This window comes from Colossoma macropomum, unplaced genomic scaffold, assembly GCF_904425465.1.
Source record: "Colossoma macropomum unplaced genomic scaffold, Colossoma_macropomum, whole genome shotgun sequence".
In the NCBI taxonomy this organism is placed as follows: Eukaryota; Metazoa; Chordata; class Actinopteri; order Characiformes; family Serrasalmidae; genus Colossoma; species Colossoma macropomum.
In genome coordinates, this window is record NW_023494802.1 from 28,585,817 (window position 1) to 28,604,971 (window position 19,155).

At 37.1% G+C, this 19,155-nt stretch overlaps 1 protein-coding gene across 1 annotated transcript in view; it reads left to right on the forward strand.

Moving 5' to 3' along the window:
• Positions 1-14,131, forward strand: part of esyt1a (extended synaptotagmin-like protein 1a) — a 29,338-nt gene extending 15,207 nt beyond the window's left edge. Inside the window, exons 13-31 of the mRNA XM_036591451.1 lie at positions 70-171; positions 342-413; positions 495-581; positions 838-987; positions 1,127-1,300; positions 2,181-2,357; positions 2,571-2,653; positions 3,748-3,796; positions 4,490-4,579; positions 4,716-4,811; positions 4,939-5,010; positions 8,208-8,294; positions 8,483-8,629; positions 9,157-9,284; positions 9,416-9,514; positions 11,541-11,672; positions 11,773-11,878; positions 12,559-12,608; positions 12,763-14,131. Of these exons, the coding sequence (XP_036447344.1) occupies positions 70-171; positions 342-413; positions 495-581; positions 838-987; positions 1,127-1,300; positions 2,181-2,357; positions 2,571-2,653; positions 3,748-3,796; positions 4,490-4,579; positions 4,716-4,811; positions 4,939-5,010; positions 8,208-8,294; positions 8,483-8,629; positions 9,157-9,284; positions 9,416-9,514; positions 11,541-11,672; positions 11,773-11,878; positions 12,559-12,608; positions 12,763-12,790 (1,929 nt within the window). The 3' untranslated portion in view covers positions 12,791-14,131. The remainder of the gene's footprint in view (positions 1-69; positions 172-341; positions 414-494; positions 582-837; positions 988-1,126; positions 1,301-2,180; positions 2,358-2,570; positions 2,654-3,747; positions 3,797-4,489; positions 4,580-4,715; positions 4,812-4,938; positions 5,011-8,207; positions 8,295-8,482; positions 8,630-9,156; positions 9,285-9,415; positions 9,515-11,540; positions 11,673-11,772; positions 11,879-12,558; positions 12,609-12,762) is intronic.
• Positions 14,132-19,155: the final 5,024 nt, after the last annotated feature.

Here is a 19,155-nt window from a genome sequence, read left to right on the forward strand (position 1 = left end):
AACAATAGTATTAGTTTCCAGTATTAAAGCCCTACCACATGGCCTGTCAAGCATTGTCTTAATCCATAGGTGCTCCAGAAGAACCAGAATCTTACTGTGTCCAGTAAAACTCCTGACCCTCCTTCCGCTGCCGTCTTAACAGTGTATCTGGACCGGGCCCAGGATCTACCTGTGAGTTCCACTCTGCTTCCACTCTGCTTGCTGTTTTAATGCAACTGTTTCCTCACATTGTCAAGGAACCAGCTGCGGAAAGCTTTCACTCCGCTGACTTTGCATTGCCACTTCATGTTATATGTGGTATATTGATTCGTGGATGTTCAGTGGGCTGTGTTTTAATGCAGATGAAGAAAGGCAATAAGGACCCCAGCCCTATGGTGCAACTTTCTGTGCAGGATACCACCAAGGAGAGCAGGGTGAGGCTGACTGATATTAAAGACCTTAAACTATGTATGTTTACTATAATTGTTATTGAAACAATTTTATTTCATTTTTAGGCTGTTTGTGGAACCAACAACCCAGTGTGGGAGGATGCCTTTACCTTTTTTATACAAGACCCTCGTAAACAGGACCTTGACATTCAGGTAATTGCTATTTTATTATATATTGTACAAATATACAGTTGTTGTAAACAGCTTTTGGTACAACAGCTAACTTTTTTGTTCACTCTGATGAGGCTGATTAAAATACTGAGCAGAAGTGAAACTGTTTGGAGCATGATAAACAATGATTAATTGCTTTTGCTTGAATGTGCCATGTTGGCAAGTGTAATGATTGTGATCAAACTGTTCACTTAAGTAAAAACATTTCTGACACTTCCGACTCATGTCTTTGTCCCAGGTGAAAGACGATGACCGGTCTCTGACTCTGGGCACTCTGTCCATCCCCCTTTCTCGTCTGCTCTCCAGTGCTGAACTGAGCATGGACCAGTGGTTCCAGCTGGACAGCTCTGGACCTGCCAGTCGTATCTACCTGAATGTTGTACTGAGGGTGAGATTAGTACATCCAATCAAAGACGTACCAGCTGCTAAAATGAATGCTATTAGTGTCTATGATTTATGAGACTGAAGTGGTGACTGTGAGAATAATGAAGGAGAAGGAAGATGTTATTACTTTGTGTGGGTCTTAGGTGCTGTGGCTTAATGAGGAGCCCACCAGCCCAGTGTCTCCAGATCCCTCAGTTCCATTTCCTGGTGAGGGAGAGGATGATGTTATAACAGATGTGACCCATGGAGGATCCAGTGTGTCACCAACCCCCACACGTCCACAGCACACCAGCCCAGATTCCACTTTTGGTGCCGAGGTGAAGTTTTAACATGAATGCAAGAATGAAAGAGTTGTGTATTCAATAAAACTGCCCTACTATAACAGAAAAATCTGATATGTTTATATATGTACAACATAAAGTTTGTTAGTAAAGTGTTGACTACCACAAGCTGCCAGAACAGCTTTAGTAAACCTGTGCATAGGAAATGTACTGTAGGGATAGAACACCATTCTTCTAAAGTCTCCCATAAGTGCTCAATAGCATTGAGATTTGATGACTATAATGGCCATAGAATATGATTTACATCATTCCCATACTTTTCTACCCATTCAGTGACCGTTGTGCCCTGTGGTTTGGCGCATTGTCATCTTGGAAGAGACTACTCCCACCAGGATAGAAAGAATTCATGATAAAATAAAGCTGAACAGTCAGAATAACTTTGTGGGGGGCAAGAGAACCCTTCATGGTCCCCACAACAGACCACCTCACTATAAGAGACAAGCATTCCAGCCTGTACTGTTTTCTCGTGGTGCTTTTCCACTGAGCAGTATGATACAGCACAGTACAGTACAGTACAGTACAGAGTTACAAATCCAAACCTTGGGTTGGGTACCTGTGTCTGTTTCTCATCCCATAAAGGAACAGTGAAAGTTAGTCTTTGGGGTTACATCATTCATCATGCAGATCTAGCGTTAACAGTAAACTCAAACAACAATAGCAACAGTGGATCTTCAGTTTCTGATTTACCTTTTACTCTGCATTTTTATGTGAAGAGTTACAGACATCCGTTCTGGCTAGCTAGCTAGGCCATGAAACTCCAATGAGACCACATTATATTTTGTCAATTCTGTGACAGTCAGTTTGACCAGTCATTGATGTGCACTATTACTGAGCATTTTTGTTTCTGTTGTATTAGGGTGTTCTGCGGATTCACCTGGTGGAGGCCCAGAGTCTTGTTGCTAAGGATAGCTTCATGGGAGGCATGGTGAAGGGCAAGAGCGATCCTTACGTGAAGATCCGAGTGGGGGGGCTGACCTTCAAGAGTCGTGTTATAAAGGAGAACCTCAATCCAGTCTGGAATGAACTTTATGAGGTGTGCTAATGGACACTTTCTTATAAATAAAAAACAAGTTGTGCGGTCAAACAGTCGTACTTCAACCCAGTTATATTCCTTCCTGCATGTTCAGATAGTTTGATCTTGTTAACATAAGTTGGCAAGTTAAAATTTGTTCATGCTTTGCATGTTTGATCAGTGCAGAGAGATATTCGTGAGTTGAGCATGGCTGTGTGTTTACTCTCACTGCAGGTGATCCTTACACAACTCCCAGGCCAAGAGGTGCAGTTTGACCTGTACGATAAAGACATGGATCAGGATGACTTCCTCGGCAGGTGAGACCAAGCAGACTCTGTGTTGGTACTGGGTTCACTTGCAATGTAATTACTTATTTTATTAACTACTGCTACTAATTTCAATCATAATTATGTCTTCATTACAGTAGTTGTTACCACGTATTTAAACTGTACTATCTTCATTGTAGTTTCATAGTAGTAACTGTTATAGAAATGTTTGCTTACTAATTTTGTTTATAGTACCAGCACTTAGCTTGTGCTGTGTGCTTATACTGTGTCTTCTTGGGGACCCCAATATATAGTCCTATGCAAATTTTGGGCGCCCCTGTTCAAATTACATGTTTTGTTAATTTCTAAGTGAAAATTTTTCTAAGTTAACACATTCTCTACAGAGAACACACTTAAGAACACACTTAAATTATGCACAAAATGCAGACAGACTTGTCTGTGGCAATCTTCAGTCTGCTCAGACGTGGAGACGTCTACCTGCGTATTCTCACCACTACACTAGTGATATTCTATTGTTACTATGTATTTTTTGGTAATCACTAGGGATGGCCAGAATATGATGATATTAGGCTTTAAAAAATAAAATTGTGTCATAGCCAGGGAACATAACTAAAGGCTGAACACAGCCACACTCCTCCTGTGATTTTGTAGTGTCACCCCTTTTTCTGTGAAAGAATAAAGCACGATAAGTTAGCGAAAATATGTAAGTGACAGTGTTTAAACAAAGAGAAATAGCCAAATACATATTAATTGACTCTAGATTTGACAGTTAAACAAAACTCTGTCACTTCTTACCCAGCTGGGTAAGAAGAAAGCCATTCGGACACATCTGTCCTCTTATCTGACATGTCACAGCATATGTCTTTTGGCCTCTGCAGCGATCATCGTAAAAACTGATGTGTAAATGTACAAAACTGTTACAAATCATTTGAAATATTTTAATTAAAACTATTCACAACAAATGAACAAACTTTAAATCATGGTTAATTTTGCAATGTAAATATTATTGCCCGTAAGCGTGGTCTTGTATTCAATTACACTGATGTATGTATAGAAACATGAAGTATTTACAGCCTGTAAGATGCTGTTTGGATCTGCCCTAATAGTCAGCAATTTGTTTGCAGACTTAAGCTGAGTCTAAGTGACCTTATCAGCGCTCAGTACACTGATCAAGTAAGTCTCTCAGCTTGATTTGTATTTGTAAATTGACAGTGTCCTCAGAGAGCTTTAATGTAACACATACAGACATGTAATATGTTATCACTATACATCAGTGTTCAAAAGTTTGGAATTGCTCTTCACTGGAATCAGTGTTTTCAATAATATGAAACCATTTTAGCAACTGTATAAATTCATTCTAATATGTTAGTCCTGTGTAGCTTTTCAGTTTTCCAATAATCAATAGGACACTAATAAACTATAAATAAACATTAAAAAATACTATGTATGTCCACAATGATGAACTGTGCCATGCAAGACTCTAAGATGACTGAAAAAGCTTTATAGCATACAGAATTAAGATTTAATGACAGTAATATCCAGAACCCACTGTATTTCATAGGTGGAGCCCAAATCTCAAGGCAGATCACTAGACAAAAAATGATGTAAATAGATTATAACAGCATATTATTTATCATTTTGATTGCTTCTTCACAGAAGTCTTGAAATAGTAAATGAAACATCTAGAAATTTTGGACTATATTTTACGAATCGTTTGTAACATTTAAATGTATATGTATGAGAGTATAATATATTGTATAAGTCATTGTATAATTCTGGCGAGTAATTCCAAACTTTTGAAGAGCATTAGATGTTTTTTTAACGTATGTGTTTTTGCATGTTTGTGAACATGTCTGTGTGTTATAGTGGTACACCCTGAATGATGTAAAATCAGGACGGGTTCATCTGATGATGGAATGGTTGCCAAAAGTGTCTGACCCAGCCAGACTGGAACAGGTGATCCTTTTATTTTTTATTACTTCTTTTTCCCTTTATAAAAAATGCTTTGTCACATTTCTATGAGGCACCCAGCATTAGTACATCTTGATGTCCTAATAAAGTTATCTTACTAATTCCTTTGTGTGGTGTTCAGATTTTACGCTACCAGTCTCAGCAGTCCTATGTGAATAAAGCAGTGCCCTCTGCAGCTGTGCTCTTCATATATGTGGAGCGAGCCCATGGTCTGCCTGTAAGTTAAAAACTCTTGCATTCAGATGATGGATTTCTTTTCTTGTTGCAGTCTTTTGCACGAGTTCTGATGTATTTGAGTTGAATAGACAAACAAATTACATGTTTGTAACTCCTATTGTTTATAGCTGAAGAAGAGTGGGAAGGAGCCAGCTGCTGGAGTCGAGTTGACACTCAAAAATACATCCCACAGGACTAAAGTAAGACTTACAATAAGTGTTTACAGTTTATTTACAGTAAAAGTGTAGATCAGCGCACATTTTGGTTATATGAAGTTTGTTTATACGTAGTCTTAATTTATTGTAAAATGCAGGACTTTGGAAGTAATTACAGTAGTAAGGGATTAATACTGAATACACTGTCCTAAATGTGTTCAATAATGTATTCCATTATAATACATAAAAAAGTAACATTTCGAATATTTAGAATATCTCAGTAAAGTACGTGTGAAAAACTTTTTTTATCTTCATACCATTTCGCTGTTACTTGTCTTCATGTAATTATTCAGTTAATACGTTTCTTAAAAAATGTAACTGAAGTTCCAAAAATTTTTAACTTTTTTCTCTCTCACCGGCTGCTTCAGTCACTGATGCTTCTACAATCCCCTGAGTAAGAATCCAGTACAACACCAAGGCTAAATTTATCATTTGCAAACATGTCCACTATTGATAAAATTATTAGTTTGATCATCACTCTAAAGAGCTCAGTAACACTGAAATTATTAACTGGCTCATCACATTGATTTATCAGTCTACTCAGGCTTTAGTAGGAACATAAGTAGGAAAGTGTTTGTAAAGAAGCCTATAATTTAGGTCCTCTTTAGAATGCTGTGTGCTGATCCTGCAATAGTTCATAAACATGCATTGATGAAGTTTCTTTTGAAGATTGTATGTTTTTTTTTACTTATTTAGTGGGTAAATATTTTAAAAATATTCTAAAAGTAAATCTAAAAAAATCTACAAGTATAAAAGTTTAAAAACTGTTTTCTGAATACTGTCTTTACAAAATGTAACTTGGACTAAATACAGACACTTAATTTCTGCATTCTGAATACGGATTCCTAATACTTTTATTCTGTTGCATCCCAGCCTGGTTTATTACATTCAAAGGCCTGCATTCTTTATGTTTCACGTTCTGTTATAAATACGTATATAAACATAAATATATTTAAATTAAAAGCTACAAAAATAAATGCATTCTTATGTGATCTTTCTGTTCATTTTGATCATATATACAATGTATATTATAATTATAATTATAATTAAATATAACTGTCCTGTGTTGTGTGACTGCTACAGGCTGCTAAATTTCTGTTGGGATCAATAAAGTATCTATCTATCTAGCTATCTATCTATCTATCCATCCATCCATCCATCCATCTATATGTAACCTATAGTGTTTTTTTTTCCCTTAGAAATGTAGGTCACGTTTTACTTTGATAGTCCCTTAAACTGTGTTTTTCATACCGGGTCCTAGAGACCCAGTGCCTTGCACTGTTTAGTATTTTCCTTGCTCCCGACACACCCGATCCAACTAATCAGCTCATTTTTGAGTTAAAGTGGCTGTGTTCAAGCAGGAAAAGCAGTAAAATGTGCAGAACAGTGGGCATCCAGGACCAAGGCTGAGAAACACTGCTTTACAGATTATATACAGATGCCCAAATTGGTAACAAACTATCTGGTGAAACTTAGGTTAGGATTAGGGTAAGGATTAGGTTTAGGTTTTGGATTGAAGTCAGGGTTAAGGATAGATTCAGATTTAGTATGATCTATTAAGCTCGATTTAGAGGTTGCATTTAACAGATATTTAGCTGAATGTTGAAGACAAAGTGAGTATCTACAAAGCCTCTACAGTGGATTTTCGTTATAAAATATTACTGAATTATATAGAACTGTTGATTATTTATTACCACCTGTCCCACCCTAGTAGTTATTAAATAAGATTAATAAACTGTCTGATAAGACTACAGTTTAAAGTGTGGTGGGATATTAACACATTTTTTTTGGAAGGGATAACGTATCTTGGGCTTTAACTCCACTTATTATGAACAAAGCTTTTACCCCTGATTTGCAAAACAGTGTTTTTCATCAGTGGCACAAAGTAGGTATTTGATCTTTATCTGATCTGTATCAGAGCAATATATTAATGTCATTTCAACGACTACAAGAAAAATTCAGTTTGCCATCGAAACACTTTTTTGGATACCTTCAAATTAGAGACTATATACAGAATGCTATAAAACTCCCTGTAAGTCAAGACATATGCACCCCCATAGATTCCTTTTTGAAACAGGCTACATGTCTCAAAAATGTTTTATCTTTATTTTATACTATATTACTTTCAAACTTGCCAAGCAGTCTGCAGACAGTGCTATCAGGCTGGGAAAGGGGTTTTGGAAACCACAAATAGATAAAGATGCATCAGAAATTATAAGGAATGTACTAGTCTGCAATAAAACCTTAGAAACACAGTTTAAGATATTGTGTCGTTTACACTGCACACCTTATATTCTAAATAAAATTGACCCACTAAAATCATCAGTCTGCCCAAAATGCGAAAAAGAGGTGGGTACATACTCACATATGTTTTGGTCCTGTCCCATCATTATCTCCTTCTGGAATAGGATCAAATTAAAGCTTGAAAGGATATTCAGTTGCGTCATAGAGAGCAACCCCTGGTTTTTTTGTACTAGGTATGGTTAAGGATGAGGTTAAACTTCCATCTTGTTAAATCCAGCTCACTTACAAATTATTGTTCATTGCTCGTAAGTGTATCTTAATTAAGTGGCTAGATGACAAACCACCCACAATTAACCTTTGGCATAATGAAATTATGAACATTTTTCCCTTTGAGCGCCTATATGCTAGAATTAAAGGTAATGATACAGAAGTTGAGCGCACTTGGTCTCCCTTCCTTTCCAGTCTTCCACGTCATATATGTGAAATTGTTGAATGTGCTCAGGTTTGGCTGAGATGTTGTACTTGACAATGTTGTTAAGGCGGATGGCTAAGTTTATTTGTATGTGTTTGTTTTTGAATGGAATGTCTAGAATGTCCACCATTATGTCTAGCAAGCTGTCTCTTGTTGTTAGTGGGATGGGGTAGGGGGGTAGCTCTGTAGTTTCTTACCCTCCTCTGTTTTTTTGTTTTTTTTTTCTTTCCTCTTTACTTTCTATGATTGAAAATGAAATTATTGGGAAAAAGAAATCGTTATTGGAAAAAAAATGACTACAGTATAAAGAATTAAATGCAGTGCATGATTAAAGGTGCAATATAATAAGTTGATTTGTTATTATTACCAGTATATTATCTATTATATTATATATTATCAGTATCATTCATTATTTGAACTGAAACACTAATGAATAGAGTTGTACCTGATTATTTTATTCCTACAGCTTGCCAATCGTTCTACATCTCCATGCTGGGATGAAGCATTCTGCTTCTTGGTGCATGACCCCAAAGAAGACATAGTCACTGTAAAGGTGAGAATCTATACATTACAAAACATCAGTTTGACTGTGTAACATTGCAGCACAGCTTTTGTTGTAAAATAATTACAAGCAAATTGTTCTTTGCCCATAGCAATGCTGTATCTGTAATCATAACCTTTTTCACTGTCATATGAGTTATGACGCATTGGTTGTGTGTGTGTGTGTGTGTGTGTGTGTAGCTCTCTCATGGCTGGGGTCAGCCTCTGGGTGCGCTGGTGCTGCCTGTGAAAGAAATACTTGCAGAGCAAGCCTTAGTGCTGGATCGCTGGCTCACTCTAGATGGAGCTTTGCCTGAGAGTCAAATGCTAATCAGGGCTGAATTAAAGGTAACAGGACAGCTCACACGTACCCTGCTGTATAGAAGTACACTCACTTCAAAGCTAAACTGCTCACAAAGGGCCTAATGTGCTAAGCCTTTTGCAGAAGTTTCAGGAGCAAATTGGACGTGTTCTGGCTACATGTTATGTATAAAACTACCGCACAAGCCTACATGTGCAGTTTATCAACTGTGTGCATGGTAAAACATGAAATGTGTGTGTATTCAATTGAGGGGGGCCACACAAAATGTAGGAGTATTGCACAAAATGTGGGTGAACATATTACACATTCCACACAATCCACTTTGATTTACTAAGGTGCGAGCAAATAGTGGTGGGCAGATCTGCATCAAATGGTGTTTTTGTGGTGAAAGAACTTTATTTTTTAACACAGCAATCTTTTCATTACTGATAAGGTGCAGTCTTCGTAAATCCAACATTAATTTCAGATACATTGAGCGCATATGTTGCGGTCAAATCAAAGCACATTTTGCACTACTTTTACTTTTATCTCTCATCTTCTATCTGTGGTTCAGCTTTTGGACTCTAAGTTGGCACAGTGTGCTGATGGAAGTAATGGCACTGAAGAGGTGGAGCATATCATTCCAACGGCAGAGACGGTACCGGCAACAAATCAGGAGCTCAGACACAGGACAGTCCAGGGGTGGGTCAAATAGACAATTTCTTGAAAATAGTGGTTGATTTTCAGTGAAAAATGAGGTCTGTCAAATAAATGAGATGCCAGTTTACTGACACTTTTGTATATGCGTGTTGTGTGTGTTTTTGTATATGTAGGGGTGGAGATGCAGGAGACAGTGGGCGGGGTCAGGTGAAACTCACCATTGCTTACTCTACTGAGGAGAACAGACTGGTCATCATTATCCATGCTTGCAGGTCTGTTTAAAACACATACATGTAATACATATATTTATAATAATACTGTTATCATACAGCTTATATGTAATGTAGTGTACATGTGACCAAAAAGCCCTCAGTACTCCAACAAAAGCGCAATTGTATTGCACTTGTTTTTTACTCTTGGAGCTTTCCAAAGTAGAAATGGATTTGATTTGAAACCAACTGTTCCATTCTTCAGCAACTGAGTTCAGGAACAAGATCATGCTTGTCATAAGACTATGCAATGTTATGCTATAGCTATTCAAATAATAGAGTTTACTGCTTTCAAGTATCAGTTGAAAAATATTAAAAGAATTTGAACCACTTTTTAAAGGATATATTTTAACTTTTGAAAAAATAAGGTTTTTTTGGGACTGTCTCGTCTTACAACACCTGGCATGTGCTTCTCTGCCATTAATGCATTATGAAAAATGCTTTAAGCCAAAACCTTTTTTGCAAAACTATCATAAAACAGCATCCTGTTTAACTCATACTACCTCTGCGTGGCATTAGTGACATGGAACATCTTGCTTTTCATTTTGGCACTTATATTAACGTGCTTTGTGAGTATCATGGCAGAGCGTCCCACTGAAGCAGCGAGATATTTTGAGAATAGACATTTTTTCTGTGTGCTACAAAATACACTGAAATAAGTTATGAAAATTGATGAATATTAGTAAAAAATTTAAAAATTGCAAATTCTTTAGTTTATGGCTATTATCAAACAAAATACTAGTTAAACATTTCCTGCTGCATTTACAGATTTCATGGTAGGTCTGCTAGACTTGAAGTGATGTCCCAATCACAAGTGTGTCGAGAGTAAACAAATGTGCTGTGCTCTTGTATGAATTATATTTTTATTGAACAAAGTGACTGATTTGACTATTTATCTATCTGTAGAACTTTCTTGCTGCACCGCTCTGCAGCATTACTGCTGTATGTGTGAATGGCCAGCACATGCAAACTGTAGAAGTCTAGAAGGCTACCGCATCGCTAATGTCATGCAGAGGTAGTATGTGTGAAACAGGCGCCAGACATAAAACAGCATATTTGTACCCATTTTGTGTAGTTACTTTCTGTGTGGTAGCCTTTAGAAGCATCTAACACTATAACGGTATAAAACTAGAGTGCATTAGCATCAGTGGCTCTCCAGCCTAACTTGGCTAGATTACACTAGTCAGTAATACCTGTGGCTGACTTGCATAAATGGGAGAACAAAAAGACCATTCTGTTGCAGACTGAGAGGAACAAGGTTGATTCTGGAGTAGTTCAGTGTCCTCTGACTCTGAATTGGATTCTGGGTCTGGTGGCTTAAACATGTATGGCTGTACAGGTCCAATAAAGCTGCTAGACAGAGTGAATTCTGTGTTTGTGTAAGCTGAAGCACTGCTATTTGCTTCATTTCAATCCTAGAGAGGCTAACAAATATGTTAACATTAGTACAAAGCTGTCTGTTCACCAGCTTTGTTCAAATTGTCCTGTTCCACCTTAAATGGTGCAGCAGTTACATTCCGGTGAATACAAAGAGAATCTGAAGAGAGGCTGAACTTTTCCTGCGATTGAGCATGGTTTTAGCGTTTTCAGTGGACACGCTCCCAGTGTTTCAGAGCAGAGAATACTGTTCTTTTTTCATGATTTTAAAACCTATTTTTATATACTTGGTAAGTTTACATTCTATCACTATCGCTGTGAACAATTCATCCATCCACATTCTGACAGATCTGTTACAAAAGCACTTCAGGTGGGAACAGAAGGTTTAAAATCTGAAGGCACAAACCTTGGATCAGCTTATTGTGACAAAACCACAATAGCAAGTTTTGCACGACCCACTGCTGCTCTTTTGTCCCTGGCTTAATAACTCATTGTGTATTGGAGGTTTGAAACAAGGTTATGTCTAAAGAATTTACATTGTACTGCACAGTCCCTATTCTAGACATCGGGAGAAAGTACATGCATTTAAAGAAATCTAGCTCTGCTAGATGATGTGATAACAGTTTGTGTTTTTGCCTCTGTTCTGCTGTAGGAATCTGCAGCCTTGCTCCAAGGATGGATCAGATCCCTACATCTCCTTCCTTCTCCAGCCTGACAAGAACAGAAGCACCAAAAAAAAAACCAGCATCAAGAAGCGAGACCTCAATCCTGAGTTCAATGAAAGGTGAATGAAAGACAGTTTCCATAGCAGTACAGATGAATCACTTGGTCTCATGGTTGAGCTTTTACACTATTAATTCTATATCTTGTATCTTCTCTTGTAGGTTTGATTTTGACTTGTCCCTGGAGGAGGCCACACAGAGACGCCTTGACCTGTCCGTGAAAAACAGTGTTTCCTTCATGAGCCGTGAAAGAGAGCTCATTGGCAAGGTATTGTAAAGATGTCACATTTACTGCACATGCTGAGATAGTCATTGGGGATAGATGACCTATAAATTTCAACTGATGTTTTAAATGTCACGTGAAACTTTTTTTGCTAAAATAAAAGAAGTAGCTTTACCAAGTAAGTAGAAGAAAAGTACACCAAAATATGGTATCCTTGCATGCTTTGAGTCACTCTGTAAAGCCAGAAATATTAAAATTCAGAGTGTCAGGTCAGTTCTGGCAGGAGTAGCAAATAGTGCTATTATGCATTGTAGTGATGACAGCACAGTGCTCCACTTTCACCCTGCACATTAATGGTTTAGTGCCAATGCTGTACCAATAACAGCACTTAGGCTAGACTAAGTCCTAATGCTACTTTCTGTTATTACTCTTAAGTTGCTTGTTGAAAATGGTAAGTGTGAATAGTTCAAAAGAGTCAGAATAATTAGCATGGAGCTATTTCAATGCAACTGGTGTTACAAAACTGTTCTTTCACAATTTGATTGCAGTCACATGTTCACCAGAGAGGGCTTCATGTCCCCAAATGTGTGTAGTGCCACTTTAAATAATTTAATAGTAAAAAAGACCCTTGGAACTACAAAAACACACAACTATGAATCTCTTTCCTGAACTACTGAATGGCTCTGTGTGGATGTTCTAAGCTTGTGATTTGTGCTGTGTTCCAGCTTCATTTAGATCTGAATCAGCTGGACCTCAAGGCAAGCGTCTCACAGTGGTAAGCTTTTTAGATTCACCCCTGCTCCACGTAACATGCTATTTTAGTCATTTCTTAACATCAGTCGCACTTTACATTAATCAAACCTGGCCTAGCTTACTGACCAAAGGACAATCATATGTCTTTACCTGTCTTTTTATTAATCCTTTTTCAGGTACGACTTAACAGAAGAGACCAGCTGATCTGGCCTATGTATGTTTACGCAACGAGGCCTTCTAATTTACTCCCCAGGCTGCACAGCTGCATCTGCATGGCGCAAGTGTCACATTACCTTTATAGCTTAGTGCAGTGGGACCAGTGATTGTGAAAATGTTACGTTTGTGATTTCAGTTCTATAGTTTCTGTAGTTTTATCTCCAACGATGCCAAATGCATTTGAGACGGTCTTAATGTTACAATCGGTGCACGTCAGCCGAATTTTTGCAAATTTGCACTAAAACGGCATAAATACGTTTGTTAAGGGAACAATCAAAACATTGTCACGAGTCTCCTTGGGGGGAAAAAGCACTTAAGAATGCCTGATGCCTGCTAAAAAGACTGAAACTCTGTTCCTTTATGCTGGTCTTAAATTATAAGAGTGTTCTTTGACAAGGTTTTATTATTTTCTCATCAAATGCTCAAATGCTCATTACATGTAATGTTTTTGTGTGTTCCAACATTTCTCCTCTTTTCACGTTATATTGTAAAACATCAGTTTTAACAGTTTTTTTCCTTCCTTTTTATTTTTCTTTATACTTTCAATTCCATGTAAGAGCTTTATACTAAGGAAAAAAAAAACGGGTGGTTCTTTAAAGAAGAATTTTATTTATTTAAAGGACTTATTACTGTTTCTTTATGGGTAGATTTCTGCACACTGTAGCTTTAAGAGAATCTACAAGAAATATTCAGATCATACAGTCATTCCATAATCTGAGCACTGCAGCTAGACCTGTTTGCTAAGAATAATTATCTTACTTTGATTGATTTTTTTGTGGGGTTTTTTTTTTTGCCTGATGCACATTTGCCTACAGTCTGGGAAACTGCTGTCCACTGTGTATTGAGTTCTGGTTGAAGGAGTTAATTCACTTTTCTTTATATCAGACATGCTGAAGGTCGCCTTAAGGCCGTGTTTTACAGTATTTATACCAAGTTTATTGTAAAACCATTGCTTTGCTGTTATATTAGTAAATTAGTAGTTTTACAATGCCTTGTTTCAGTTTCAGAAGGCTTTAACATATCAAAAAAGGTCAATCACTGTGCTTTTGTATCCATTCCAAGCAAATGAGTTTGTGGTTGTTTATGAGGACTGACTCTGATGGATATTTCAGCATGGATATTATCGTCAAAGTGCCAATGGTCCGAGACCAATTCAGCAGCTGGAGTTTGAGATCTGTTACAAAGAAAATTGTTAGAAAGAAATCGTCTTAATTAAACATTTCTGAGAAGGTAACTTGTGGAGAGGAATCAGGATGCTAATCTGTTGATGCCGTTGCTGGAAGTGTGTAATGCAGCTGTTTTATTAAAGAAGCTTTTTGCACTTTAAAATGATGCTTTTTTTTCAGTTGTGGTCTTAAGCACTTCCTTGTGTTTCCCTGGTTGTGGTACCATAGATGTCACTGAATGCCACTAAACTAATACAGATCAAATAGGAGCACTATGGCAGTTAACAACCTGTCTGCACTGGTTTATTTTCATGTACACTCAGAATCTGTCCAAAGCGCCATGAATTTCTCTTTTTACTTTGGTTTGAGGAACAAGGGGAAGACACCAGCGATGAAGTCCACCTGCACTGCACAATTCAGTAATATCCTGCTGTAATTCACAGAGTTTAGCTTAAGAAAATGCTTAACGTGCACACAAAATTTGTAACTGTGCAAGAGTAGATAGCGCTGGCAAACTATTGATGAGAAACACTGAGAAATTAACTTAAATGTCACATAGTGACAGAGACTAATGTAACAAAAAGCCATTAAAATGCACATAATTACGATTTAGTTATTAAAATCCACAGCTTTTTCCATAGTTTCTCTTACAGTGTGGACTACTACTACAATAGAGAGAAGAGAAACGACCCTGCAAGGACAAATGTCGGTCCAGTGTGGGCTAAAACTTGGGCCCACCACGGGCTGTCCATAGTGGGGGCCCGTCAGTCGTGAAACCAGCAGCCTACCCCAAGCTCTCATATGAGGGTTTTGTGTGGGCTGCCACCATAGGGGCCCTATCATTGGGAGCTGTTGGACTGAGGACCTCAGAATACTGTGGACCTATAACAAAAACAAATGGAGTAAAATTACTTTTTTTCCATTTTTTGTGTAGCTAACTACTGAATCTACAATTTTGGGCCATAAAAAGCTGACATTTCTTCTGTGTAATATCGAGTATTCTTATGATGAGTGTTGATATCTAGACACGAAACTGTGGTCACTTGATTTTGTATGCATTGATCAGTAATGCTGGCACTGGTTCGGTTGTTTTCCTGCACCACCTCATTGAAGAAAGGCACATCTTCAGTTTAGGCACTTGCGTATAACACGATTCCCAAATGTTTCATATCACAATGCTCCGTTATCTGCGTTGCTATTTTACAAAACCACTACAGCAACCTCAGCAGTTGTAAACTCTTTACATACCATTTCCCAGGTGTGTCCGATCTTGACTGAATGAAAAATGAATGCTTTTTGGTGTTTATGGTAATTCTTTAGTGATTTCCTGAGTGTCCTTTGGTCAGTTTCAGAAAAAAAACGTGAACGTCCACATAAATCCACCAATTACACAGGGCGAGGGGTAGATGACGTGTATCTCGGCCTCTCTTCATAGCATCATAACTCCGTTTGAGTAACGTTTGAACTCTATTTCTGCGCCGTATTATTGCAAAGATAGAGAAACATACATAGAAACATTACATTTGAGTTGTGATTTTGGTTAAAGTTAAAACTGAAGATTCCCTGAACATGAAATTTGGCATAGAACACCAAATGACTGTGGTCATGACTGAGCAGGGTCGCCAGATTTTAGCACACAGTTGATTAGCATGGACAATTATTTAATTACATAAAACGAAGAGAAAAGAAGACTTTTGTTACGGTGAGCTGCGTTTTTTGTGCCCCGATAACGCATCTCTTTGGATAAAAATAACGAGTGACGTCTAATGTTAGCGGCAAACAGGCTGAACCACTGCTGGGAGAAAAATCCAGTCTGGGTCAAAGTTAGCCAGTTAGTTAGCGAGCTTCCTTAGTTATCGGGCTGGTGTGGAAGTGTTGGAGAGGTAAACAAACTCACATTAACATTAGATTAGAGTTTGTCAGGGACTTTAACTACAGCGTCTCTTTTCTTCCGCTAGCTAAAATGGTTGGATGTGTAGCTAAGTTAATCCTTTCTATAAACATAAGTTAACCTTTTTATTATTTATTTTGAAGGGCCCTTTTACACTAGCGAAACATGGTTGGGGTAAGTTAACTTAGTAACTTAGTAACCATAGTCCTAACCTTAACCATTTTATTTTAAAGAAGTAATTCATGTTAGTGTTAGCAAGATAACGTGACTGGGAAACTGACCTTAACACTATGGCAAGCCGTTTTAGCCTACAATGACACCGGCGATGCAGGTCATAACTCTTGTTTTTACTAGTAAAAACATAATTTTGACTAGTCAAAATATAATTCTGACTAATAATAATAAGAGTTACAGATATTTGTAGTTTAATTTTAACTTGTTAAATTTATATTTTCGCTTATAAAAATTCAATTACAGATCTCTTTGATGTAATTACAGATATCAACATATATCTTATTACTAGTACCAATAAATATTAGAGATCTCCATTCTTAAAAAAAAAACACTCAACACTCAAAAATTACACATTAGAAAAACACATTAAATTTCAGATATCTAAAACTGACTTCTTACTTAACAAGAAAGCCAAAGGATCTCCTGTGTCCTGCTAAATGGAGGTAAATGTTGGCGAGAGATTTGCTTCATCCACCAGACAAGTGCATTGTGCAAATGTCAAAGTTACTGAGTGCAAAGATAGGCCGCTGCGTGTGGGATAACAGGGCTGTAAGACAGCAAACTTAATGGTAGTAACCTACCATACACCAGGTGACTTTTATTTTGACATATAGTCTAAGGAACTGAACTGAGAATGTGACAGAGAAAAGAGGCGTGCTGTCTTTTGCAAATTAGCATTTGTTGAATATTAGCTCTGAGTAGTGAGAAGTCAGTTTTAGATGTCTGAAATAGATATTTCAGAATTTCTGAAAAGATATCTTGAATAAATATTTCCACTAGTCAAAATTAAAGTGTTAAATTTATGGCAATCTGTTTTAAATGTAATTATAGATAAGACAGAATGAAATTCCATGTAAATCAATGGCAACATATGAGTAGTCAAAATTATAGATATGTCATGACTAGTCAAAATAGCTTTATAGATTTGTATACTTCATATTATGAGTAGTAAAAATTACATAGTAGACATCTGGAATCATAGTTTTTACTAATAGAAACTGCATTACAGATTTCTCGAATTTTTCTTTTAAAAATGGAGTTATGACTGGTGTCATTTTAGGCTAAAACTTGCTGCCATATACCACAGCCATACCCTCGTTTAATTCACCTCACTTACACTTTAGCTAACTAGCTCAGGTTCTTACTCCTACAGTGTAACCTAAACCCATACTCAAGTAAAAGTATTGTCATGTTGGTGAGGATACCTCAAGTAAAAGTACAGGTAAAAAAAATAAACTACAAAAACTGGAGAAACATCACGCTTCACATTTCACACAGCTCCACTGCTGGTTCACATTTATGCGGATCCTTGCTGGTGACTCTATAAATAAAAATAATGCGTGGCCACGTAATATTAACATGTGGAAATGAGATCCTAATGCATGGCCACGACTTAGTAAGGTGTGGGAATGAGATAATTAAGTCATGGCCATGACTCAGTAAGGTGTGGGAACGAGATCATGCCTTATTAAGCTATGGTCAAGGTTTACTATCTCATTCCCACGCCTTACTAAGTCATGGCCAAACATTAGGATCTCGTTCCCATGCCTTACTAAGTTGTGACCATGACTTAATTATCTCATTCCTATGCCTTACTAAGTCGTGCCCACACATTATTTTTATTTATATGGGATGTCACCAGCAGGGCTCCATAATTTACAAAGAGCTTAATGTCCAATTCTTGAACAAATCGTCCTTTTGAACCGATCCTTTCCAGTTAATTGGTTGATAATAATTGGTTAATAATATATTACTATATAAAATAACAACAGACACAAGAGATTATTTTATGGAAATATGTTTGCTGTCTCTGTAGCTTTTACCCCAGCGGTCCCTTGCCCAAAGTAGCTAACGTCAAGCTCTGGTTCAACATCAAGCTTAGGCAAACTAGCTAGAATTTTAAAAGCTGCATCACTTTATAAATTAAAAGTTTATAAAGTTTTTAAAAAGCTATAACTTTATGGTAAACCGTATGCTATTTATAAAAAAAAATCCTATGATTAAATAATATTTTTCAATCTGCTTCATCTGTGACATTCCAGTAAGCAGTGTAGGTACCCATGTGGGTGATTTCAGCCAGTGGATCTATGACGGCAGGCCGACCAGCTTGGTAGGGTGGACCTCCACAGGTCAGACACTTTGAAAAACTGTCAGACACTTTGAAAAACTGTATAAAGATTGTGCAATTTCAAATCTTATATTCATGTTGGATTTTCCAATAATCAATCTGAATAAAACAGATGTTAGTATGTGCCGTGTTTGTGTTGGTGTATGTTGGAAATTGTTTTATTTTTGGTCTTAAAAAGGTATTAAAAAGTGGATTTTATAAATTGTGCAGCACTCCTGTATAGTCTTAGAAAATGCCCTGTTACTTCAATGAAAAAATGACAGTAAAGGAAAAAAAAAAGAGTAGGAGCAAAAAAGTGAGCTCAAAAACTCCATACTGGGTTTCCTGTAGAACTGCAGTGGAACATCTTAGTACATCCAGCATTTATCTACGTAGGATCTGAATTCTGTTAGGTGTTGTTTGTCTGTTTTTGGGATCCTTTTGGTATAAAATAAAATAGTAAAGCTTGTACATGAAAAAAAGAACAACAAGAATGCAGTCCAGGTGTTTTCATTGGCAGAACATAGTGAAATTAAACACAGAAACAGATTTCCCCCCCTAAAGTTAAGTAGCTGCTATGTAATATCATTTAAGACTTTTCCGTTAGTAATTTCATGCTTCAGCAATGCAAAAATATTGATATTTCACTATGCATTAGAAATGTGATACTCAAGAATTTGAGTCCAGTGTGCAGTGTGCCCCATTCTTTTTCTCCATGAACGACTCCATGCCTTCTGTAGGGGCTCATTTTATTTTTTTTTAAAAAAAGCATTAATAATAATCCAGAGAACAGTGGAGAGTTTTGAAACGTAAAGCCTTAGGCCTGTTAGTCAGTTGTGATAGTTGTAGTAGTAGTGCTATCAACACATTTAGGTACAACAGGTTACCTTCCTGTCAGTCTAGACAGTTTTACAGAGCAACAAGACAACTTTAATCTGATTGTGCTGCTTCTGTA